This window comes from Pleurodeles waltl, chromosome 9, assembly GCF_031143425.1.
Source record: "Pleurodeles waltl isolate 20211129_DDA chromosome 9, aPleWal1.hap1.20221129, whole genome shotgun sequence".
Lineage (NCBI taxonomy): Eukaryota > Metazoa > Chordata > Amphibia > Caudata > Salamandridae > Pleurodeles > Pleurodeles waltl.
In genome coordinates this window covers 938,817,707-938,845,250 of record NC_090448.1, presented here as the reverse complement: position 1 = coordinate 938,845,250, position 27,544 = coordinate 938,817,707, and the positions used below count along the sequence as shown (strand labels likewise).

The 27,544-nt window shown below is 41.7% G+C and overlaps 1 protein-coding gene across 4 annotated transcripts in view; it reads right to left on the bottom strand.

The window, feature by feature from the left end:
- The window catches only part of EVL (Enah/Vasp-like), a 403,985-nt gene that overhangs the window by 307,626 nt on the left and 68,815 nt on the right, over positions 1 to 27,544 (bottom strand). For 2 of the 4 annotated variants that reach the window (XM_069208318.1, XM_069208322.1), the window contains exon 1: positions 18,169 to 18,323. The exons of 1 other annotated variant lie outside the window; for it this stretch is intronic. In XM_069208318.1, the coding sequence (XP_069064419.1) occupies positions 18,169 to 18,191 (23 nt within the window). In that variant the 5' untranslated portion in view covers positions 18,192 to 18,323. Of the gene's footprint in view, positions 1 to 18,168; positions 18,324 to 27,544 lie in introns of those variants that run through there. One more of the 4 variants, XM_069208319.1, reaches the window with a different exon arrangement.

Here is a 27,544-nt window from a genome sequence, read left to right as displayed (position 1 = left end):
CTGATCGCAGACATTTTCCAGTCCCAGCCTCACACATGCCAGCTGCCGCAGGTGCTGTCAATTGGCTGCCCTCAGCTCTACCCTTAAACAGCAGCCTACCAGTCCGTTTCTTCACTTCTGAGGAAGCACAGCGTGGGTAGGTTGACCGCTGGACGCCACTTCGTGTTCCTGTGAATATCACTGTTTTCAGAATGGGCACTTCCGCTGTGAAGAGCCACCTTTTTCATCTAATGGCTATTTAATTGTCTTTCGTAGCATGCTAAGTAGCATTTGCACTGCCTTCACTCGAGGGGACACTATTGATACCCAAATGGGGTGAGTTAACCCTTCTCAATACAGTGTGTGTGATCTGTACATTATGGTTTCCCATTGTTATGTCACAAGTGCTTTTTGTGGTGGGTGCTACTATATGTTTAAGGTTTCACTTTGTTTGATGCATGTATACCTATGGTTACATGTGAGTGCAACAACAATGGGATTTTTACTCCCTTTGTCAGAGGCTTGACTCTGAGCTCTGATACATTATTGATGGCGTTTTGTTTCTCCATCATAGGTTGGTTCCATAATAGCAACAAGGTTTTAACCTTTCACCAAGCTTGTGGTGATTTGTGATTGGTAATTATTGGAAATACATAAGTTTAGATGCCACCCACTGTGTAGGTTAGAACAACTGGTCCTGAAGAATTGCCATAAGATCAGACTTGACTTGGAACAGAAAGAAACAGGTTGACCCACTGAGCTGTCGAAGATTATTGCCTCTCTGGATAGGGACCATTCTTTTAATTAGCCCAGTGGACTCATCCACAAAAATTCCCCGAGGACCACTTAGTCTATTTTATCCTGCACATTCTCTCACACTCACAACTTTGAAGCTCCCATCGACACCATTAGCCCCACGCCCTTACTTTACATACGGCATTTTACATAAAGGATCTCTGGCAAAGAACCCCCTAGCGGGTGCTCGTCAGGTACTGCAGCACAAGTCCGACTAGGAGCAGGCCCTATGATGAAGCATGACACCCTTCTGGGGGTGTGAGGGCTCTTGCTCCTGAGGGACCAGACCCTTTCTGGTATCTCAGACTTGAACCATACCTATTCCATTCTTCAACTTTTCATCAGAAGGAATGGCATACCCTTGTTGAGATATTTTAGCCTAGTTAGGAGCATGTATGCTGGACTTACAAGAGCTCATGGTCCCTTCTTTTTGCAGATGTTTTTTTTGCCTTGCCCTGCCACCCAAGATATAGTAATAAAAAAAACGTATCTTTTTCACGTTGCCGCCTACTGCTGTGTTGCTTCTCTGGTCTTCTTGCGGCTCCACAACAATCCAGGTGCAGCTTACATGCTAAACGTAGCATGTAAGCAGCGTCACAATTGGTCTGAGCGGCTCGGAGTGCCACTCAGACACAAGCCTGGGGTCTGTGCTGTTTCTCCAGCCCAGCTGTATGTTCAGCAGGGTTAAGTGCACCTTGTGCACTTCCCCTTATTCCCCCCTCGCACCTCCCACAGCCCAGCCCTGCTCCACCCTGAGTACACTGCTGGCTGAGCCAGCAGATGAAAGATAAAACAATAATTAAATATAGTTTTATATTTCATCTCCTGGCTTAGCCAGGGGGCGATGCTCCTTCACCATTGCAAAGGAGCCACCCCTGGCCTACCCTGATAATCCACTTCTGTGTTAAGTATAACGGGTGACCTATTACTGCTTCTGCAATCAGTTGCGAAGATCAGGGTTTTGTTCTCATGAGTTCCCAGAATTATTGTGTGCCTCCGTATATATTTGCCATACCTTATCAAGAGTACATTATCTTTCAGGTAAACTGGCTCCAGTGTCATGTATATTACATCTCCCGGATTGAACAAAAGCACTATGCTGTTACCAGGCTCGGCAACTTGTGCCTTGTGGCTTGCTGAGCCCCTTCCACTTACTGGGGAAGGTATAGCCTGGACCATGCCGTCCAGTTGGCCCAAAGTGTCCCAGAATACAGGAATGCCAGATTCTCCCAGGCGAAGTACAAGCCTGAATGCTTTTACTGAAGCTCTGCTGGCCGGGTTGTTCTATTTCTGATCCTACCTACATGGAAGCTCCTAAGCAACCCAGGAACTCAGGAATGCAGACAGAACCTTGAAGCCCTCGCTGTCCAAAAAGAAATTGCCACAAGGACAGGTAAGTGAAGTGGTGACTGTCAAGCACATTCTCTGCATCAACATTTGTCATGTTAGCAGTGGTCTGGCACGCAACTGGATTATCAGCACGCTGATTAAGACTGAGCTCCTTGGTCTGTGGTGAACTATTTGTTCTGTGTTATCTGCCACATTCGTCCTCAAAGCTGATGTCCCTTAGTGAGGAGCTGGTGCTCAGGGCCCCAGGGTAGCAAGCTATCCCTATTTCATGTGACTGAAACTGCTACTCCTTAAACCAGGAAGTAGGCTTACCTCCTTGGACTCAGTAGACACTTTCCTAACTCTGAGATAGAGCCCCGTTCTTTTTAAATTTACCAAACGCACTGCAGATCGATTGACATTTAATCTACTTTGATCCTGCATCTTTTAGGTGTTCACAAACAACAGTGTTGTAAAAGTTCCCTACTAGTAACAAAGTAACTCAATTTTGGCATGTGGCTGGCTAGTGATCCACTACTATACACTGTGTTGATCACTGTCAATTAGAGAACGTAAATATGTTTTTGAATATTCCTTAATCTTACCAACATTTCTGTAACTGTGTTGTGGTAATATTGAGTTCTTGGCTTTGGAGACTTTGTGTTGTTACTCACCATCATTTACTAACTGTGAATTACATACAGTGTGAGCATAGACAAGACCATAGCTTTTACTACTGCATTATGTTGGATTACACTTTTGTTCTGTTTTGTGTACTTTCTACCATTTGAATTTCTATTTGCATTGCAGATATATTTATTGATTAGCAGTTTTTATTAAAGTATTGTTTTCTGAATTCTGGCTTGATATTCAAATCTTTATGCACGTTGATAACTGATTTACAATGTACCATTGTCACCGACATATTCTTCATTAATGTAGGCCAGACCATTTGACCATGTTATCGCTGGTTTAGAGAAGCAAATTTTCCACTGCATTCCATGTATGGGTGCCCCGGTTAGATGGGGAAATTAACATTCTCACTTTAAATTGTTTGGTGGTTTTTGTAACTACACACTGAAAGAGAGACTAACAAGAAGAAAAATGCACAATGTACATTAGTACTGCTGTACAAGCCGTGTACAGGAGCAAGACTTAGTTCACAACGAATTGTGTCCTGGGGGTGTACATTGACAGTGCATGGCTTTGTGAATAAGGGATGCACTGGATTTGAGGCAGATCTTCTGAAGAAGTGCACCTCATTTGTGAAAATTCACCATTATCAGTAATTGCACTTTTGCGGTTGAACTTTGGGAAATGTGTGCCTGCAAATGGTTTAGCAAATCTGTTATCGTTTTTGCATTCAGCCAAATGGCAACTTCTGTAAGTTCTCTGGCAGACACAGCAGGCAAAACACAGTGTTGCGTCCTTTTAGTGCTCAAGGGTGTGACATAGTGAACTTCCAAGAGGAGTGAAAACACAAAATATGTGGCATCAATGAACTGTGCAGTGTCTGGTGGACATTCAACTCTTCCTGTGATAGTGTGTCAGGCAACCGTAGAATGGCCACTTGAAGTGAGCATTTCTCAAATATAGATTTAATGAGAGCGCTCAGTAGTGATCCTGTTGTGGGGAATGAATCTCTGTAAACATTTTGCGAGGATTACACGTTGTACACGAAGGATCACAGAAGTGTGGAAGTCCTACACCAGACTGAACCGTGGATAGCTTTTTCATAATCCCAATGTACTACCGCATGCGGGAGGCACATTGTTTCTTTCATTGTACCATAGCACATTCGGTTTTCTAGGTGGATGCTTTGCTGGTTTCCTCTTACTTGATGTTTTTTTTTCTCTAAAAAAGAACAAGCATTCATCTCCATTCCTCTACAGAAGAATACATTTGAAAGTTTTCAAATGGGAATTTGGAGTGTCAATGCTAATATCATAGTCAGTGAAAATGCTTTAGCTAAAGAGGCTAGAGATATGCAAAATAATCAACTCTCGAAATTCAGGGTTTTCATTTCCCTCTCCTGTAAGAATTGTGGTTAATTACAGGATGTGAAATCTAGAATTAGCAGCCTTTAAAAGCGCCTTCCAACGGACGGAATTACCCAGTTTTTTCACAGTCATTACACCGCTTTACTCCACACTGTTTCTCATTAGAAGTTTGCCGTATCCATATGCACTGCACCTTAGTGAACCACGAATAATTTGGAAACAAAGTATGTTTATATGTATGTTTTGTCCCTGTTTGATTACATCAGTGTATAAAAGTCATTAGTCATCCATGGCCTAGATGAGTAATTTGTCCGGAATGATATAAATGGACATCTTTGTAATATATTGTGATTCTGCTCAGTGTTTTTGGACGCAGGCGTGCAAGGAAAAGCAGCCTACTTTTAAATTTATGGAATTTCTTCCTAAATTATTCCCTTTGGTTTAGGTTCTTCGGAACATTAATCTTCATCAAAATGTTTGTTCATATAGTCATAAAGTAACACTACCCCGTTATCTAGGCACATGTTGCTGGTCTGATAGGAGCACCAATCAGAGGTCTTCATTTTGGTGTTGCTCCACTACCTTCTCTGAATGACTGGTGATGGGTGTTGAAGTGGGTATGACTGTAGGTGTCACAAATCTGGCATACCCAATGCAAATGGGCTATACCAGCAAGGTGCAAGTGCCATAGTGCGGGCACTATTGAAACACTAGAGCTTGAAATATGACCTGCCCATAGGCTTACGGTTTATTGCTGGAAATAAGGCATTACTAGCAAAGTGCTGCAGCCTAGTACTGGGGAGTAGTAACCATGTAAATGATGACTGGATGTGGAACATTAAATATAACTCTCTGGGGGTGCAAATGAAATAGAATGCAGCTAGGGAGAGGTATGGATGAGGCTAGTAGTTTGGGCAATTGTTGGTTTCAACAGTTAGACACGCACCACTGGGTGTGCATAGTGATGGACAACATCTTCCAAGTGCACTGGTACTGATTAATTCTGTGTCCCTTGGCCTGCACAACACATTTGTGACTTCATGTGTAAACTAATGAGTTTGTGCTTTGCATGCATTAGAGGCAAAATGCATTGAGTTCTTTCTTGCAGTTTCTGATCCTACGTCTGTAGACTGGCAGGAATATGGTACTTTTCCTGTGTAGCAGTTGCCAAGTGTGTGCTTGTATGAAGAAACATACATGTAGCTCCTGTGTTGCAACTACTGTTCTGAACACATTAAATGACGACAAAGAGTGTTATAAATCAAGGGGGAAGATCATTTTGAGATACAATACATTGCAATAAGGAAGAGGATATGGAACATCAAGGATATCAAGCAGAACTTTGATAATTGAAAGGAGCCCAATAAACAAAGTTCTAATTCTTGTCCTTCTTTCAGTCGGTATTTGTGCACCCTTTATTTGAAATGCAAATTAATAGAAGTTCACTTTTCCTTAACAGTGAACTGCTGTGGTGGTCAACATCAATAGAACATTTAGGTGGAATCTTGCCCCACCTGCTTTGGAGACTTGTCATGATAAAGCATTTTCAGCAACTTTGTATAGCCCATAAGTCATCTACTGAGCAATTTGTACACTTCTACAGCTAACTGAAAACAATAAAACCCAAAGAGTTCAGAGAAAGTAAGGAGGTACCTGTCCTGACTCGTACCCAATTTTAATTTGGCCCCAAACACTGACAAATCCTTCTTAGTATCAAGACAACCTGAAAGATCTATAGACTTGGAGGTGGTGTGAAGTATTTTAGGTTTGCATTTGAAATCCATTTAGAAAACTAGAATTTTGGGGAAGGGCTAATAAAATGGTTGACTATTCATCAGCAAGGACTATAAACATTTCCAACTTTGAGGCAGAACATCACCCCGGCACAAGAGAAACTAATGTGAAAGATGTTACTCCACAGAAATAATAATGTTCTTATAAAACAGTGTGAGATTCTTGTAATAACTGCTTCGTAGCAAAATATGGTCACCTATTTTATGACTGTTTCCCACAAGATCAGGCGAGATTGATTCATTTACAAGAAGTCGCAGATCACATTTTCCTGCAGATAAAACAGTACACTGAGTATTCTTCCTAGTGCATATGGCAAACTGAAATTGTGTCTATAAATCCACACAGTTCAGCAGCCACACCTAGGTTCAGGAGCTAACCAAGCTATACAAAACTCTGGGGCTCATTATGAGTGAACGTCTGACAGGGAGATTGCCGCCTTACAGGCTACCTCCCCGCTGGCCCATTAAGAGTTTCCCAGTAGGTCAGCGGGCGGAAACCTGGGTTTCTACCCGCTGGCCTAGTGGGAAAAAGCCAAGAGCATTGGCTCTGGCTCGTAATCGAACTGTAGAGCGCAGGGCAGACCAGCGCCCTCGCTGATGATGTTAATCCCACAGTATCCATTGGTGTGAAAATATATCCATTTCAATTAATTTTTTTATTGGTTCAATCTGCAAGAAATGTATGGGGGAAAGTGCCAAATAGGCTATACCAAATAAGCAGAAAATCCTGATGCGATTCAACTGTCTCCCTGGCCCTTCTCAAAGGTGATCGAATATTTAATTTCCTATCATTTAAAACTCTTTGCAATCTATTACCTTATCCACCTGAGTTGTACCTTGGTAAAACAAAATCTAATCTGCCTCATAGGCCAATATAGATAAATATGTAAAGGCACTGATATAAAGTGAATCATCTATTACTTTTTTATATTGTAAACCATTCATGAGGGCAAATAATATTAGAAAACGAAGTATAATGCTATATTACCTTAGTCCTAGTATGACTCTAATTTTGAATATATATATCCTATTTCAAATCAAAAATTGCAGAGCAAGAGACTCCTAAATTTCAATCCATAACAGACTTAGGACCCCATTTTGAATCAGACATGGCATTATTACCACATGGAATTCTGCTCTGCTTGATTAGAGTGGGGAGGATTTTCATATCCACTTTTCCAGGAGTGGGAGAACCATACCCTATTTTTCCAGCCAGTAATCCTGGCCAGAAAATATTAATCAAATAAATAAATCACACGAGGCTTTGGATGCAGCAGCAGTCAAGCCTTTTTTATTGACAGTGAGGAGGGTACAATGTTCCCCGGGCAGAAAACAACCTTCCCCTTCTTTATCACTGGAAAAAACTAAATTTTTCCAATAAATGCAAGTTAAATGGATAACTAGCATCTTAATGATTAATGGATCTTAAAGCATATACAACACAAATAATTAACATTTCTAATCTGAAAAGATCTCTGCTTGGATGTGTTCTGTATCTCTTCGCTTTTACTAGTGCAGATCTCACTCCTCTTACATATAATTACTCCAGTCGCTATGGATTTTAGCCACATTTATTTTCTCGATTCTCAGAAAATGACTCAGTAGACATATCAGTTACTGATTTAGCTTGTTCATTGTGATTGCACATTATTCTGTTAAATATTCTTCCAAGTCACAGTCTAGGTTTAAAACACTGCAATGTTTTTGTAAAATAATGGACATCTGTTGAATTTCCAATGTACATTTAGTTATGAATCTTCTTTTCATCAGTAATCTTCTGCCTGTTTTTAGGTATCAGTAGTTCATCCATGTTAAAACTCTGCTTCCCATTTAGTCAGGATAAGAGTATTGAGAGGATAACCTCTTTTACTGGCATGCCAAGACATACTGTCTGCATCTTGTACAAAGTCAATACTATCTGAACATTTATGGCTAGCATGCAACAACTCGCCAAAACACTTGAATTTGAGTTAATGAATGCTCTGGGCGAGCACAACTGAATTACTGGCCACTGACTTATGATGCAGCTGTAATTTTTCTGATGATTATATACACATTTTTAGATCTAGCAATTCCAGCTTCTCCATATTGTAAGCAGAAGATTCATTGTACTGGCATTCAATATTTTGATAACGCTCCAAATCTTTCAGTTTTCTTTCCCATACAATCAGGGGATCATCAATATATCTCAGTCATAAAATGGGATGACTGTGCAATTATTGACATTCATGTGACAACGCTCTAGTCATTCCCCATTAACTCTTTAGGAGGTTTAAAGATGTGGGTAATATTCGTGAACCCACCCATAGCTAGCCCACAGGTCTGCAAAAAAATATTATTTTTCAGAATTAAGAATTAATTAAATGATATTGATTAGCATTTCATTGTGAGATGGTTAGGAAGTAGGTCTATCTTGGCAAAGATATTTCATTTGCTGTTAGTCCAGCATTATGGACAATCTTAGCATAGAGGGATGTGACCTATATGATTACGAAATGATAATGTTTCCATGGGAGATTAGTTACCTGTTTAGTATTTCTACTGAGGCTATCAGATATGAAAGGAGACTGTGAACATATGGAAGTAAGAATTTGTTGACACAGATATGGGCCATCAAACATCAAATACTGGAAACCACGAGACTCCTTGATGATGCAACAAATAATTTATGATTTTCTGGCAACAAATAAAAGGTAAGCACAACCAGATGCTAAGTTTTAAATTAAATCATATTCAGAAAGAATATTATTGTTAAACCACGTTTTGAGAAGTTATTCTAAATCAATCATACCTCTGAGAGTGAAATCAGCCTTTAGTAATTTGTAACATGACAATTCAGACCATTCTCGTTCTGGTGCCTGAACATAGTACATATAATAAGAACCAAATTACAATAGTCCCATCCTTAGCTAAGAGCTTGGTGAATGTTGTAGAGTCATATGCCACAGCTTTTAGGGCAGCCCTCTGATAGCTGTTTTGTTTAGGATGTATGTCATAAATACAATGCTTAAGCAGGTCTCTCCTAACAAGAGTCTCAAATATTTCAGTATTATTCTCATCCCTTAATACTCAACAAAAAGTTGACTTGGCGTTTAAGCCATTTGCAGACAAAAAACTGAATTAATGCTCAATTTTTAAAAATCATCTATATATGTATCATTAGCATTTGATCAAGCAGTACGATTGAAAATGCCACTCACAGTCATGTCCATAGAATTAGAAATATGTGGAGGATTTTTTTAATTAGATCCATAAGTCTCATTATTTTGAAAGTAAACACTCTTAAAGTGCCTCATGCTGGCTTTACCAATAATGTATTTTTTGATACAGCAGTTTGTACCACACTCTGGACGTTTCTAAGCACTGCAAATAACAGATTTCCAAATTTAAAGGTATGCTCTGTACGGCCTGAGGTATGAGCTGCTGCAGTCAATATTCAGTGCTGCTGCATGTCACATTACCTGCATCTGGAGTAAATATACAGGCAGCACAAGGAGCTAAAAGGCGCAGTAATAAATTTTCCCTAGTGACAGTGGGCGGGGCAAGAATTTTTGAAGCCATTATATAAGGGGAGGATCTGTCCAAAAAAGTGAGTTAAATTGTAGGGGCGGTGGAACGATCATTGGGAGGGCTCTGTGCCCCAGTGCAGAACACTGGTTTTGATGGGACATTCCAACATCTAATGCAAATTTATAGACTGTTTTGGGACTGGTGGAGGGGTTTACGGAATGGTGGAAAAATGCAATTTTATGGAGAAGTCTTGGTGCTACAAGGTTTTAGGTTTATTGTTCCTGCAATTTTGGTTGTACTAAATGCAATAAAAATATATTTTGTAAAAAGAGGATTCGCAGTCATGTTAAGAACCAGCTCCTAAGATGATTTTGAGAAGAATTACATTTCAGACATGACACATGTACATCAAAATAGAAAATTCACAAATATCCAACTACTAACCTATGGAGACCTCAATAAGTCTCCCGGATAATCATACAGCATTTTCAATCAGATTGCTTAAAAGCAGTAGTACTCTACATTAGATAGTTGTCATTACTTACTCGTGGTTTTTCATGTGGAGTATAGTGAGAAGACCAAGAAGGTATTGAAGCACTGAGAGGAAGAGGGAACAAACAGGCAAAACAAATGCCGGCCAGTCCATGCAGACCCCTAAGATGTAGCCCTTATCCACTCCTAAAGAGTAAACAACCATGTTTTGAGATGTTTGCAAAACTAAATGTGCCTCGGTACCACAGATATATTCCGGAATGGAATTTCACTGCCTTGTGGCTGCTACAGAGAAAGCCCTTCCCCCAAACCTGGCTTTTTGTAAGCCCATTGTACCACCACAGTTCACAGATGCCTTAAGGTAGCCCGAGCCCCACGAATATAGAGCTTTATGCAACAGGCATTGAGCCTTAAAGGACACATGTTTCTTAATCGGCAGCCAGTGATGATGACTCTGAGATCGAAGAATGTTTGGGTAGTCCCAGAACTAAGTGTGCGGCCGTGTTCTGGATGATTTGAAGTTTTTTTTTTTTAGAGAGAGCTAATTAATATTCAAATACAGGACACTACAGTAGTCCAGCCAAGATGGGGATGAAATGAGGAAAACATACAGACTGCGTAATACTTAAAAAGAAAACTGGGCAGAGATGACCATTGTGAGGCCCACCAGTGTCAGCAAACCATTGTTGGACTGATAGGAACCATGTTTCATGAGATGATGACAGTCATTCCAACGAGTAACATTACTTCATATTATTCCATGAGTCCACAACAACTGCGGCAAGGTGGGATCATCTACCTTGTAAAATCTGATGCATACATCAAGTAAAATAACAGTTCGGCTAGATGTTTATCACTATAAAGACCTCTATTATTCCAATTTACCTACCAACCTACTTAATGAAATAACGGAACTGATGCAATGGGAGTGCACTTTTCTGCTCACATCAACAATCCCCAGATGGTTATGCCATACAAGGACTGTTTTTTGTTCCATGACCTTCTTGAAAAAGTACTTTATGGATATTAGGCTGCAAACAGAATTCTGAGTAGTTAGACAAAAGCGGGGTACACTCAATTGCAAAGTCGTCTCCTTGGAAATGGCTCTCTGGAATGCCTTGACCATTTTGGTAGGTATATAGCATGTGATGTGTTTTGTGGTATTTGTATAGTGCATACCTAGCCAAAATGCAGATCACCACTGTAGAGGGTCAAAGCAAGTGTACAGACAAAAAGTGTTTAATGTGCTAGCTAGGTTCGAGGACAAGAAATGTACTGTTACTACATCATGGCGTAGTGTTCTTGAAAGAGATGCATCTTCAACTCTTTCTAAGTTAGAGCAGTGTTGGGTTGGTCCTTATGGGTACTGTTCCAGAACCTGGGGGCATAGATGGAAAATGTGTGCTGTCTTGTTTTGGTTTTATTTTTGTTATACTTCTTATACTCAGGTCTGATGATGTCCTGGCTGCAGGTGTGCCCTGTAAAAAAATTAAAACACGGGATTTTGTACTTTCATACAATATTAAGTAGCAAAGAAATTCATTTAAGTAAGAATTAGAACTGATTAGGCCTGTGGTAGGTCTTTGGCTCAATCTGTCGGGCACATTTTAAGACTTAGCAATAGTGCTTGCCAAGGATGCATATCTGTCATCAATTAATGATGCAATGTTGTAAATAATGTGTTTTACAAATAATATTTATACTTTCCAGTAAATGCTGTTAATTTATGCTTGTGCACTGTTTTACAGCTGGACCAACACCAATTTAAACATTTGCATACTAATATCACTTCATTAAACAAGTGACTTTAAGAGAATCAAAGACTTTCTAGAATTAAAGGATGCATACTATATATAATTGAATGCCTCACTTTTGATAGAAAGTACCGTAAAATCATGGCAAAAATATTGAAGGGGCTTTTTATATTTTTTCCATTGACCTTCAAAATGGCTCCATCATGAAGGAAATTATTACTAACAAGCATTTTGGAGGGAATGTATGTAGAAGGAATTGGCAAAATGCTGTATTTACCATCCTATTTAACCTACAGCATTCTTGAAATGTTGTTGGGGATGACTTATCTCAAATTGTTTTTATATGGCGTGATCTTCAATGGGTGTTGAATGAAGTGAAATATATACAAGACAACTGAGAGGTTACACAAATTCTAAACATAGCCCTTACAGGTGCCAAAAACGGAGACGAGCATATGCAAATGAATCACTGAAGGATGGATACAGTTACATTCTATCAGTAGTGGCATTTCTGTCTCGCACCCTTAAATGCCACAAAATATTTCTACTTCAGATGGCTATTGAAAATGTATATTTTTTTCAAAACACCATTGCTTCCTGGCTAGATCTCCACTCCACAAGTACTGGTACACAGACACATACATACACTTTGCATTATTAGTGCATTACAATTACATCTAACTAAACCCAGCAGCAACAGTATATTGATACAGTTGCTCAGCTTTTGACATACAAGGCAAAGCTATTTCATTCCCAATTTGATTTGACAGAGGGGCTACAGTGCACAGACGTCCTAGATATAGACCCTGGGACCAGGAGCACTATGGTTATAAGAAGAGTGAAAGGCACATGCTGCTGACAGCAGAAGGCTGCAGACCCTGCTTCCAGCAACACCCTCACAAGTTGGAAGGCAGGGAAAAGGTGCATGGGTAATGGACTTTAAGAGGCAATGCATTTCCCTTCTTCCCTGAATCCATATCACGATAGGAGTGCACCGGACAGCTAAGGGAGAAAGGGGGAAGCTGACCGAACAGCTACTGAAGTATATACACAGACGGAGTCTGAGTTCCTACTAGAACAACTCAGCTGGTCTTCCTTCTGAGGCGATAAAGTAGAACACAATTAAATTGGATAATAGTAGCATGTTATTTACCGAGCTTAAAACAGATGTGTGGTATGAAGTGCTGTACAAAATAATGAAATTATTAATAACTAATAAAGTGCCTTACTTTGGTCTCAAAGCAACACATGAATGTTATTTCTTAAGAAGGTGAATTTAAACCTCATTAGAAAATTGGTTATTAAATACTTTGAAGTAAATGGGATTAAAAAACTAAACTGAGCGCTTTGCTTATTCAACTCAAGAGAGCTCAAGTATATGCTGTTTTACTCTGAGTCCTTTTGGATTTAAGTCAGATTTTAAACTGATGCCAATTGACAGTTATTGTACTCATTTTCCTTATATTCCCTTAGAAAAACCTGTTGCCCGATCTCCAAATGACTCCTACACAGACTATCCAGGACACCACAGCAAGACTCATATGCAACCTCCCATGCCGCACCCACATCACAATGCACTTCAGGAAGCTTCACTGGCTTCCCAGGTGCAGCCAATTCAAACTTCTCATGCACACATACAAAGCCCTAGACAGCACAGGACCAGCATACCTGAACAGCCGCATACACTTTCACTAACCCACCAGACACCTACTCTGTGCCTCACTCTCTCTCGTACAGTTTCCCTGCATTCACAAAAACAAAACTGGACGTTGCTCATTCTCCTACATCGCAACCAAGACATGGAACGATCTCCCTCTACACATCAGAGCCTCCTCCTCACTTATTGGGTTCTGCAAGAAGCTGAAGACTTGGCTCTTCATATAAGCATCATGGGTACCACAAACCTACACACCTGCCCAATCGCCTGGATACCCTCTTGGGTGATTAGTGTGCTACACAAATCAATATGACATAACAGAGGAGGCAGGGCGGCCACTGACCAGAACGCCCATGCCTCAGAGGGTCAGACACTGATAGCTGGCTCCCGAAGACCTTATGACTAAGCTTTTATACTATAAAGTACGCAAGAAGAACATCTTGAAATACAACAACGTTGTGGATTCCTTGATAATGAAACTAAGAAAGACAGTTATTGGTAATTGCATTCTCAAAAACGATGACCTAAGCACAGGGCTCAGAACACAATGATTAGCCCGTAAGGATTTATGAGGGATTGTAAGGAAGAGAAGCACTCTCTGCTCCTTCACTTGTGAAATTTTTAATCAACAAAGGCACAGTTCGTGGGACTAAGCAAGGGGACACATTTTTCTCAATTGTATAGTAGAAAGGTGTTGGCTGCAATAGCAAGTACACTTTAGTGAAAGTCTGCAGTGAAGTGTGCAAGCCTTTTTGCTTGTTTACTATCAGTGAAATAAGATATAACAAAGAGATCAACTGGTCTTCTCTAGGAAAGTTTTTGTTATTGTTCTGGATCTTGTGATCCATTTTTTAGGTTCAGTTAATCTTTTCACCTAGTATTCCTGTGGAACTTTGATACTTTATTATGTTATCTATTGTTTGAACAAACAACGATCCTGCACCATACTACATGGTTTGCAGAAATAAAAATATTCACCTTTTTAGCAAAACGGGACCCTATGTAGGCAGAGTCCACTTTGTGCCTGCCATGCCTGCTATCTGATGAGACTGAGGAACATCTGCTCTTTTTTTCCCCCAAAACTGTTCTAGACCAAGGGCCAAATGGATTGTCCCTCTGTGATGTGTACTGGGGATTTCATACCGCACTAATGCATTTAGAATTTGCAAAAGTACGACTACCAGTCTGGTAGTGGCCAGTCGCGGCTTGCGGGTGATAATGGGTGGAACGGGGGAGACATAGGGGGAATTCATAAAATAAAAAAATACACTTACCTTCCCGCGACGCCATCATGCTGCACTTCCACTGCAGGCTCCAGGCATAGGCTCCCAGCCTGCCCTGCGCTAATCATGACTCTGCTCAGTGAAGCATCAGGATTGGCAGGGAGCGCCCAGCCAGGGCACTCCCAGGCAGACTGGGAGCCTGTGCAGGCTCTTTCCAGCCCGGCAACACAGTTGCCAGGCTGGAGACAGCCTATTGCACTTTTGTGTTTGGCCTGCCCATGTATGACACACATGTGCTCTGGGGGGAGTGCACAGTGCACTCCCCTCGTCCAGGTCACCCCACAAGGCCCCGCCCCTTTTACAAGGAAAAGATAATAAACTTTGTTTATTATCTTTTCCTTGTGAATGGGTATGTAGCGGTTGCTGCTGGCAGGTGGGGTGGGGGGGGGGGGGAGGGGGAGACGCTCGTCCACACATATGGAGGAGCCGCCACTGGTAGTGGCTGCATTATCTAAAAAAAAATTATCTGCAAGATCTATTAGACTTAAAGTGGCCACTCAATTGACCACAGCCGTTTATATCTAAGGGATTTTCTGTGCACAAGTTTTATTTAGTGATATGAAATGGTTTGCTCTAATTATACTTCAATGAGTGTGAGCGGTGCTCTGCTAGCTTAATTATTTTAATTGATATTTTCTTGTTTGGTATTTATTTTATGATTGCACAATTTTTAACTTATTTCAATATATTTTGTATTGATTTTAGCTTTATTTGTGTACGTTTTGATACATTTCTTGACAATGAATTATGATGTTCGATCTGTCAATAAACTTCAACTTAAAGTTGACCATGTAGGTTTTGAACCTGTGACCTGCAGGTCAACCAGATGTCAGCAGTGAGCACTTACATTGTTAGGTCATATTTACAGCTGCACGCTGCCTCAGGGGGCTTTTTAAAATACTAACAAAAAAATCAAGTGATGTGGGAACAATAGGGTAACATATAGGTTGAGTGGCGGGTGGCAAAATGGGCAGAGAAAAGAAGACCTATACACAGATAGATAATTTGTGATAATAGCCAGGAAGCCAGGTTTTGGGGGTCTTCTGACAAACACAAAGAAGACCTATAGACAGATAGATAATTTGTTAAAGTAGCCAGGTAGCCAGGTTTTGGGGGTCTTCTGACAACCACAACGAAGACATATACACAGATAGATAATTTGTTAAAGTAGCCAGGTTTTGGGGGTCTTCTGATAAACACAAAGGCTATTAGAGTGTGTTTAGGCATGCTTAATCAAACACTCTGTGGTCGAGCAGAGTGGTGACAGTGCCCAAGGTTAGTTAGGCCAATGTTACAGGTTTACTGAAGAAAGTCAATAATTTGGAGGACTAGACTGAGGTGGATTTTTTTTACTTTTGTTTTTTTCAAGTGTACATAGTAGAGATAAATTGAACAATGCTTCGACATTTCTCAAAATGAAGGGCCGCGGATCGCAATGGCCTGCTTCCGGAATAAGAATGTATGTTTTGGGCCAGTTCAGGCATATTCAGTTTGCGAACACCGATGCCTCCATCCTGGCCAAAAAGTCTGCATGGTCTCGATTGATAACCAATTCCTTCCTATGGGTTAGGAGAAGAAATAGCCTCGCTGATGCCCAGTTATTAAAAACAAAAAGTCCTGCAAGCCTGGCTGCATCAACACAGTGGAAACTGATAATGATAGTTTGATAGAGCGCAGGGAAAGAATCTAGCACGTTATCACTTGGGAACAATTTCTCATACCGCCCCCGCGCAGATATGCAAAGCATGAGCTGCGATGTCTGTACAGAGTGAGGTCGCAAGTTAAATATAGATTCGTATTTTAGAATAGTTAGGAGCAGAGCCTTTCTACCGAGAGCTTTACTGAGGATTTCAAACCCCAGTTGCTAATGCATTCGCCAGCACATTATCACAAGGCGGCTGGATAGATGTCCGCTTTAGACCACTCAACTATTAATGTCAGCAGCCAGCTATAGAGCAGTCCAGGCATGCGAGGGGGAGCTGGGCAACTGATCCCCTTGAATTGAATCTGGAGGTATTGGGCCACCAGAACTTGTTCCCTCGAGATTCCCTCTCGCATCAGGGATGTGATCGCCCAGCAGGCCGCCACCGACTCTTCGAGAAGGAGCTTCTCTCCTCAGAATCTGCATTTAACATGTATATAAACACCCACCAGAGAGAATGCTTTTCAGTCTGTAGGTGGGCTATAGGCATCTTTCAGAGCTAAATTTCAGATACCCCCTATTGTAAAGGCTTATTTCCCAGCATTGTAAACTGCTTGGTCAATACACAGCTTATTTAATAGAATTATAAGTGTTAGGAAAATAAAGAGCTTATTTAATACAGGTATGTCTGCTTAGTCAGTGTTGAGCACATATGAAAAAAAATCTACCTCACTGGTCAATAAAAAGCACATTTATCACGATTCCCCCAGTCTGTTCAAAACAGAGCATATTTATTGAATACCGCATTGTGGGTCATTAAAAAGTGTGTTTACTAGAAATATACTTGTGTGATAATTATATAACATATACAGTAGAATTGTATGTTCCTGGCCAAATACAGCTTTTTGATAGAATTCCAAAGCTGCTTTGTTAATACGGGGGATGTTGTTTTCACAAAATAAATACAGAAAGCAAAATGTGTTTACTTTACCAAGGAAAAGTGACAGAATATCAAAATTAGAGCACAATAAACGTGCCTCAAACCGCGCAGATGTGCTGCTTTCACCCGGCAATGTGTACCCCATGTGTACCCCACTGCACACTGAGCCTTTTATCCTTCGAGCACTGCACGCGCCAGTTTTTTCTCCAGTGACTGATAGCAGAATAGACAAAATAGCAGGTTATCACTGACGTTGTCATGACAGCGTCATCGCCCTGGGTCTCCGAAATGTGATGAATCTGTACAATCCGGCATGAAGGTACCAAAACAAATCTACCAAAAAAAGTGCAATGCATGCTACAGCTGAAGGTCGAGAATGTCAAAATACCACTTTTTATCAGCACCACAAGCAGAAAAAGGCCACTGTGCACAGAACGCATTTGTAGGAATTAACTGAGACGGACACGTTTACACGCCAGAACCCAGAGGCAGAAACACCGTGGATTACTGAACACATTTACGTCAACACATTTATGAGCAAAACCCGCTGAAGACGATTTAAATGATATGCGAAAACCCACAGGAACACCGAGACACTGTATGACCTGGTTGTTTCATACGGTTGCATCTTCTCTGCCTGAGAAGCAGCCTTTGTTCTAAATATTTGAACGCAGCGATGTGTGCGACCGCCTCCCCTTCATTTCCAAAACTTAAACAAAAATGAACATTAAGGATGAATAAATAGTTATTTTCTAGCTTTACGTGTGTCAGGGGTCTTTGGAATGTAGGCAGCACAGAAACAACGACCCATAAATAAACCAATGAGATTGAACGTATATGCTATTTTATCATTCTCTCTCTGCTAGATTTGTAGCCAGAAACATCCTGCCACTGAAGAAGGGTTAGTCTGCGTCATGAAACAGGTAAAGATAAGATTAACCCGGAAAAACAAAACATAAACATAAAACAAAACCTACACAGCACAAAATCCTACCTGAAATCTTCAAATGCATACATGGCTGGGGGTAAGGCAATTCGGTGAAATGGAACAAAAAAGAAAATGCTTGATGGGGAGATGTGCAAAGCATTCCATCAATCCGTAGAGACAGGCATGTTGGAGATGCTGCTCGCTCGTAGAATCCAGACAAGAAGGGGTCTGCAGAGGCTGGCCTGCAGCCGTCAGCTCTGCCAGCTGCTGAAAGCGGCCACAGGCGGGGAGAGGAGGCAGGGAGAACATGTGATCTCTCCGGCAAGATGCAGTAAACCTCTCCTGCACCCAGGGAACGCAGCCTGATGTCTGTGTTAGTCAAGTTGAGTTAGAAGGTACAGAAAGTCAGATTTTCTGTCAAATTCACTAGCTTCAGCCAGTGCCATAGCCTGTGTGTCACCGCCTACCCGCCAGTGCAAGGAAGGAAATGCCCCCTCCATCCCTGGGCCGCTGTTTGACCTGTGAAATACAGTACTACCCATGGACCACCCAGCCTCTGAGCCCCGGTCCCACTGCACCTGCTGGGCCAATGAGAGCTATGCACCCTGGCTTCTGCTAGGTATTTTCTAGGAAGGGGAAAGGGGGGAGCACTAAAAAGAGCCAAAAAATGTCATACCAGTGTTGTCATATTTAGTTAACGGATGACAAACCTGGGCCACTGCCTCGGTTCCAAGGTGCCAGGATGCTTATATTTACAGTCAAAACACACAATAGGCTTAAGGGGTTAATACAACATAACAGTAACTCAACAAAAAGAACAAACTGCCCTGACTCGCCCTTCTACGTTAAACCCCAGGAATGCAAGTCTTGGCTTTGCCCAGGATTCCGTATATGATTCTTCCGAGTCCCAAGAACTTTACAGCCCTCCAGCTGTCGGGGCCTTTACAGTAGGACACTATCAGGGTTCATATTAGGAGCATATAGAAGATGTGCATCTCTAAGTACATTGCACGACAAGCCTAGGTGAGTGAGTGTGGAGTTATGACTAATGGATATATATTCACCTTGACAATGAACTAGTGGGCAATGTAATGCATGTCATATTTTTATAGGTGAATATTTTGGTAACAATATAGAGACACCCAATCCATGCTGTAAATTATCTACATCTGAAAACCTTTTGGAAATGTGCAAAATACATAAGAGGTAACAAACAATCCTGAGGAAATGTGTCCTACAGTAAGGCACAGAAACCCCTAAAATTGTCCAAGACAAAAGGAATGTCATGACGTTAAGTAGCATCAACCTATTCTACCCGGAAATCCAAATCAAACTAAACAAATACAAAAAAAAACTCAATTGAAAAAGATCTTTTCATCTCTAGGAATTGAGTTACTCTTATGGTGCACTAGCATTTCAAGTGCCAGACATACATGCCGCCCACTCCCAAAACTCAGTCTAAGCAAAGTGGTTTGTGCTCCTACCCAAATCATGCAGGGTTTATAAGTCTGCTGGGGAGATGGGGACTGAATATCTGGTTAACAGTGGTCTCACTGATTCGTAAATGTAGACTGGCAGGATAGTAGACATGACTGCATGATGTAGGGACCTCCAACTTAATAAGACATGCTAAAAGCTCAAAAAGAATCTGTTTAATATATTATCGTCTCTGACGGCAAACCAAAGAGGGGGCTGGGAAACGTGCCATGAGTTGGCTGAAGGAACAATAGTGCACCAGTCAAGTTACCAGTCTCATCACTGCAAAGTTGTTCAGCCAACTAATAAAAACATCTGGAGAACTGCCTTTCAGGCATGTAAAGAAGACCAGGATTAATGAATTAATTTTTATGATTTTTTATAAAATGCACATACACTGTAATAAGTCTCTTGGCGCTGATCAGCTGCATCCCAAAAATATGTCTTCCGCTTGGGCTGATGAGGGGAAAAAACAAGTTGTTATGCTTTCTTAAAAGACAAGAGTAGTCAGAGCCCCGATTTCACACGGTATTTAGTTCCAGAGTTTATGTCCCTAGTGTCCAAAGGACCCATCTCTCAATTTCAGAAATTTAAAATGGGGTATTTGAAAGACGTGTTTGGAAGAGGAGCACAAGGCACACGTGGGGGTATATTTCTAAATTTTCTCATTGAAATGGGAATGATGCACGCAGCTTTGAATTTAATCAGTTTTGTACTGGAAGCCAGTGAAGCCTTTTCAACTGGTTTGAGATGGTATTTATTTTTGTTTAGATGGAAAATAACTCTAATCACTGCATTCCGGATTTGTGGAATCTGATTGGAGAGTACTAGAAACTTGGGCTAAAGCCAACTTCACTAGGTTCAAAAAGTTTATTATTGTCTACATACATTTGAAGTTGTTTAGTGACCATTTTTTAAAATAAGTTTAGAGATAAAAGGAAACAGAGGAATTGGCCTTAGTTGCAGGAACTACTGTTGAATATTCAGCTTCTTTAGGATTTATTACTGCTTTTTTTGGGAAGGTAGGAAAAGAACCTTCCCTGAATGAGGCATTGATGATATTGCAGCTCAATGGGGCAATAATTTGTCTACACCTTTTTATTCTTGCAGCTGGGCTCCACATGAGGCATGCTCCTTGTGTTTACAGGAAGCTTTACACAGGTCACCACAAATATTCTTATTTTTTTAATTTTCTTATTTAACCTATAGTACTGTGGTGTGATTATCCGTATGCACACAGCACTTTGTGTGTCATACCAGATGAGTCCTTTCTACTTTTGTTTACTCATGTTTTCCAAGTCATATACAATTTTTTTTTAGACCTATCTGCTGGATGGGACCAGCAGACAGGTCTCATTAAGGTATATAGATTTAGGCACTGCTCATACATATAGGGTTCAACCAAAAGCGCCTGAAGAAATGCAACCTGACCGTATCAGGCAATAGAGTGTGAAACATACCAACCAAAAGAGAGGGATACAGAGCACCTCAGGTTCACCTGGTTCTTTGTGTCTTTCATCCTGCCATAGATCCCCAGTTCCTATAAAAGTCTAAAGTCCTATAGCTATAGACAATTTTAAGTCTCTAATCCATCTGACACTACACCCACTGTAACCTCTGACACACAAGCACTTAACACGGGGCAGTGAAAAGACCCTACCTAAAAAGCCCCCATTGAGTAGGCATTGCACTGCACCCCCTAGTGTGGGACACAATCCTATGATGAAGCATGCAGTTTGGTGGGTGAGGATTCTTGTTCCGGAAATAATTTTCCTTGTTTTTCATGTGAGGCCAATGACACTGTAGATCATACTGTATAAATCTGGAGTATCGAAATAATAGGTTCATCTCTGGTCTTTCCGGAATGTCCCATTTCACAAATTCAGATTTAGGTGGCAAGGGTATGTGAAGGACTGTTAACACCTCCCATACCGAAACATTTTGTATATTCAGGTTCTACACAAAAAACATCTTTCTGGATCGCATGTTTGGTGGTATGTCACAACAGCGTGAGCGAAACTATCGATCAAAAACAACGTTGTGACCAGAGTATTACTAAGGTAATAATTTGCTACTCAACTCCACATTTATGTACCCTGAAAATATATATATATTTTTATGGTGCATGTGTTTTGAATTAAGTATAAGAAGACTATAGTTACTGAGGTATACTTATCTTTACAATAGTTTTTTTTTTACTTGATATTAAAAACCCAAGTGATTAGCCACTAAGTGACTCCAAAGGGTCTCCAAGCATTAAGGAATTAGGAAGTTTGTAATGACAAACGTTTACTCCTGAAAGTGAAAAAGATTAAGCTAAGAATTTTGATTCATGAAAGTGGAAAACAAGACACACTAGTCTTTGAATTGAGTATTTCGTTTAGCACCACATTCAGCTATTTGCATATACACCTTTTATAGGGAGAAGCTTGAGAAAAGCAAGTGGAAAATAGCAGCCAAAGGCTCACTCAGTAGTTCGTAAATATCACGGGATTCAGAAAACAAAATGATGCCAGATGACATCAACTGTGTTAAATGAAAGACACAAGTGCTGTTGGTAGCTGCGGGATCTATGTACGGAGGGGCACATATGATCTTCACTTGAAGGACAAGGGATGCGTTATCATCTTTGAAGGTCAAAGAAAGAGTTACCAGTCTGCACTATTTTTGCACATGAAATAAACAATGCGGGACTGCCATAGTGACATTTAACCTAAGGCCAGACATTGTCGAAAGTCCTCGCCTAAAGATATTTTGATACAAACATAAACGGGCCCATTCAGACCCCGATGTAATCTCTGCTGCCAAAATACACCAGTGAAAATAACATTTTAGTTTTGTAATGTGTTTGTTTTAGTACCCAATATGCCTTTTGGTGTCAAAGGGAAGACTGGCATGTGCAAACAATATGTGAGCACGTCTTGAATCAATTCTTGCCACAAATGTCACCAAGAATGTACCCAGTCGGTAGCAGCATGTGCAAAATGTCAGCAGGTGCAATTCATGCTGGACTCCTAATCAGCGGTAGCATAAAAATGCATCTATATTTCATTTGAATGTGTTTTTGCACTGTTGTCAATGTTTACGTTATCCTGAAAGTGGGAAAGGAATTAACCTTTCATGATCTGATCTGGTGTAAACCTACTTACAATCTAAACGTGAACAGTGACTGAACGCATTTCCGAAATTTCTCCTTTAAATGGAAATCTACTGCAAAATTCCTACATCCACGTTTCATTTATTTAAGTGCAGCAACATTCATTTTATTGAGTTACAATTATAAAAGCGACCTGCTTGATTCTCAACGTGTTTTGCACACAGTTACATTTACACGCATAAAAACCTGATCTGAAAAAAATCCCTAATCGGATCAAAGGACATTTCCACCCACAGACCAGATTTGTTACTCGTGCTGACAATTAGACAGATTTGGCGATTGTTCACTGGGGGTAATTTGCAATGAGGGGTTGAAGATGGGGCGTTCCTAGGCGGACGGCCTGCAAAATGTTGATAAACACTCAAACGTGTGCGTCTGTGGGTCTTCGGTACATCTTGCTCGTCATGTCAAACCCCGGATAGTTATTCCTCCAACGAGCATCCCCACGACCCTTCACAGGGTGGGAAAGGAGCGCGAAGAGACAATATTTCATGAATGCTTAGGGGGAGGTATTTCCCATACTTAAATTCTTTGTTTCCTTTGTCGTGAGCTGTTCAAAACTACAGCACGGATTTTGCATTATTGGCCAATATGTAACGCAATAAATTGGCAACAACCAAAATGAAAACATCAGTTCAAGCTGCCTGTCATGCTACCCCAGAGTGGTCGACAATGGTGAGAAGTAGATCAATAAGCAACTAGGGATAAACTTTAGACAACTGAAATGGAAAATGATTGAATACCAAGCTAGTGTGGAGTGGGTGCAGGCCCCCTCAGTGAGAGACAAGGGTGAGGACAATCCCACCCCCAAACCAGCCCAGCCCGATAAGTTGCAAAGCTTGCAGTGGCAGTCTTGCCGTTGACTTTTGACACCCTGCGGGCCTTTCCACTTATGCCCTTCATGGGAAAACATGGAGCAGGGCACCCCTGCACAATGGAGCTAAACAATGTTCCAAGCCAGTATCTAGGGAGCCAATACGGATGCAAGAATGGTAAGAAGGCGATACCTTAGAGCGAGTAAGGCGGAGGATGTATGGTGTCCAGGCTCGGATTGGCAAGGCGGGCAGTCGATCTTGGGATGAAGGGCCTGTGGTCGAGGCCAGATGGTGGGCCGTATTTTTTGGTGGACTAAGTAGCCCAATTAGCCAGGGCAGCCCCATCTCCTCTGCAGGCGCACAACGTGAAAGGCTGTTGTTACAGCCTTTGTATACATATAGTGGGCCTGAACCACATCAGGCCAGATAATTGCCAGGGAAGGGTACAATGGACTTCCCCCGTAGTCGTAGCATGAGGTGTGCTTGACCCCTCGCTCCCCCCAGGTATGACAGAGACTTTAAGAAGCGGCTGATGGGTATCCATTTGCACTTGCTTTGCAAAGCAATGGCTTGATGAGGGCCCATGAGGGAGCTTCTTAACCCCTTAATTTGATTTTGTGCAGTGTAACTGGTGCTCCCCTAATTTGCTCCAGTGCCGTCACGCCGAGTTCACACTATAGAAACAAAAGGAAATAATTAACGATTCGGGAAATTGGGCCATTTTTTTTTTATGGTAGTGCCCGGGCCGAATTTTGATCCCAATGATTGTGTCCCCTTGGTGGGTACATTTATAGGTATCATCAGCCAGTTTGGCCATACCTATGCCTGTGGAGAACCATTTATTAGGGTTTTGCATCATGGAGTGGTGGTCAGAAGTATCATGTAGGAGGACCAGTCGAGCAGTTAACACTCTAGTTACCCATAGCTCAATTTTCAGGTTGTCCAAATATGCGTCCAGAATTGACGCAGCCTGGTGCATTCCCTTAGTACGTGAACTGTGTTGCAGTTCCTGCCACTGCATCTCGAACAAGAGGAATCCATGTTTAGGTGGGCACTGCACAGTTTCACTCAGGACCAATGCCAGAGGTGAAGGATTTTAAAATAGCTGTACTTGAATCGTGCCTCTCCTTGTTATAATCGGCCAAGAGGGTTTCGAAAACATCCTCCAGGAATTGTGTGTTCAGAAGTATTTCCCACCAAGTCCGTAATGCTCTTGATGCAGCATTGGAGAAACAATGATTAATCAGTGCAGCATTTAATCCAGCAATAACCCCTCCAAAGTGTTTCCAGCTGATGTATTGATGTATTGGCTAAAGGGGGAGTTAGGCAAGTCGATAAGCATTCTCCCCAGAATGTGTGACAGGGCATGTGCCAGTTGATTATATCGCCACATCTGGGAGTGGGGGATGTACAATTCTTGTTTCAGGTTAGGGAATGGAACCACAGGAAACCAGGTCGTCGATATGACGAATATTATGTTCAACCCAAATAGAACAATGGATTTCTCCCTTCTCTATCGTGATGGCCACATTGCGCCATAACGGCTCTTTGGAGTGAATATGGCTCAGGACCTTCATCATCTATGGAATCTGCACCAAATGTATTGTGAGACGTGAATGATAGGGTTGCAGAAAGGGTTAATGGGCGGTCGTGAGGTAAAAATATAAGGCAAGGTCACCATATGTCTGTGATAGATGTATCCCACTCTGAATGTAGGCAGCAGATCAAATAATGGGCTTATTGCTGTGCCAACCAATAGCCCTCCATGTGTGGGAGATGTAGACTGCCCTTATCTGTGGAGGAGTGCAGCTTCGGGTTGTCCAAACTCCAGATATACGGGAAATAGATATTGTGATGCAGCGGAGGAAGGATAGTGGTCTAGGAAGGGCCAATATCCCAAAACGTGGTTAGATTTGGTGATTATGTTAATTTTGGTGACTTGAACTCTTCCCCCCACAGGGACAGATTCAGGGCCAACAACCTATGAATGTCACGGTCCTTGTGATCTATAATCTGTTGAACCATGTCAGCGACCATGTCCCGCAGGCCCCGGTTGATCTACACCTGAGGTATTTCAGTTTTTTACTTAGCAATTTTGAGCGCCAGGTATCCAAAAAGGCTCTCATCGTAGTGGGTGTCTGTCTAGGGCAGCACCTCACAATTGGACCGATTTATTTTGGAACCAGAAAACTGGGAAAATGAGTCCAGTTGGGACATCAGGGAAGGTGCTGATGCTGAAGGGCGCAAGAGAGAACGTCATCCACGTGATAAAGGCCTTGAACGTCCCTGCCACCGTTTTTATGCACTTAATATTGTCATTAGAGCATATGGAAATTATCAGAGGGTCTAGTGCCAGTAGGAACAATAACGGGAATAGGGGACACCCCTGCAGAGTACCTCAATGGTAAAAAGAAAGGAGGGGAATTCTCCACAGTGAAGGATGCAATGGGTTTGTGGTACATACCTCTGGTAAGAGTAAGAAAATTGCAGTCTATACCCAACCTCTCCATGGTCCGAAACAATTAGCCCCAACTGACTCAATCAAAGGCCTTTTTAGCCTCCATGGAGAGGAGGACTTGTTCATCCTTATCATCTCTCATCCGAGAGTAATGGGAGAAATCGTACATGTGGTTGGTGGAGGAGCGGCAGGGGACAAAACCCACCAGTGAAGCATGTATAAGGGCCGTGATAACTTTGCTCAGGCACGATGCGAAAATCTTGTTTTTTGCGACTCTGTTTTTATTTTTTTATATTACAACAACAATAACAATTGCAGAGTCAGGAAGCGAAGAAAAAGGAAGGAGAGGTAGAGGTGGAGATCTCCACATGTTGGCGGAATCATACTTCATAATACAGATAAAACTTTTACATACATTTCACAGCGGTCAATATAGTATTTGTGGTCCAACATGTACATTCAAGTTAAACAAATTACGTGTTGAAGAACATGGGAAGAAAGAATGTCAGGTGTGTTTGTTTGTGGGGGTATGAATGAGTCACCTATTCGGGACGTAGGGGGTGTATTAACCACCATGATGAAGGGTGAACAGTCATAGACGTGGGAGGGAGCCCATCACATTCCGCAGGGTGTAGACAGAGTACATTCATTATAACCAGTGGGGTCATCACGGCATCAACGCTATGTAGGTTTGTGTGGTTGCGGAATGGTATCTCTACAGTATTGAGTAACTCCTTTGTGGTGGATGAAGTCATTTTTGGCCTCAGAATTCACTACAAAGATACCCCAGCTCTCACTCCTCGTGTGCTGCAGGCCCTTGTCCCTCAGGGAGTGCAATATGCTTGCTTCCGCCTTTGGAAACTGTAGTACCATTTGGAGCCATTTGGTGGTATCTGGTGTCGTGGGTGCCTTCCACTGCAACACTATCTGTATTTTAAACAAAATAAATGCTAAGTCAATAAACTTATGGAGATATTTGTCCCCTTTGGCACTTCCAGGAGACATGATTCTCTAGTAGGGGGTTAGCAGGTGATCTGTCATTTTAGCTGTCTCTGCAGTAATTGGTTGCCATCTGCAATGCAGTGGAGGCAGTCCCACACTACATGGTAGAACCCTGTCTCAACCAGTTCACATCTTGGGCATTCAGGCATGGATGAAAAGAATATATATGTTTAATGCGCTAGGGGGTAGGTATGCCTGGTGTATGTAGCTGAACTGGGTGAAGCAGAATCTGGTATTGCGGGAGACCTCTTTCACCTGTTGGAGAGCTCTCGTCCATGATTTCAGGGTTAATAGGTGTGAGAGGACTGCATTCCATCTGCTGAGCACTCCCACCATGGTCGCATTAGTGCCCACGGTTAAGGCTTCGTATAATAGTGAAATGCCTTGCTTCTGGCCAATGCCCGATAGCAAAGTGTGGATGATGGCCAGCTGCAGTGGTTCTGCACCGCCAGTACAACAAGTGTCATGCACCAATTGATGAATCGCATGATACGTTAAGAAATGCCCTGGGCCCAAGGAAGAGGCGTCCATAAT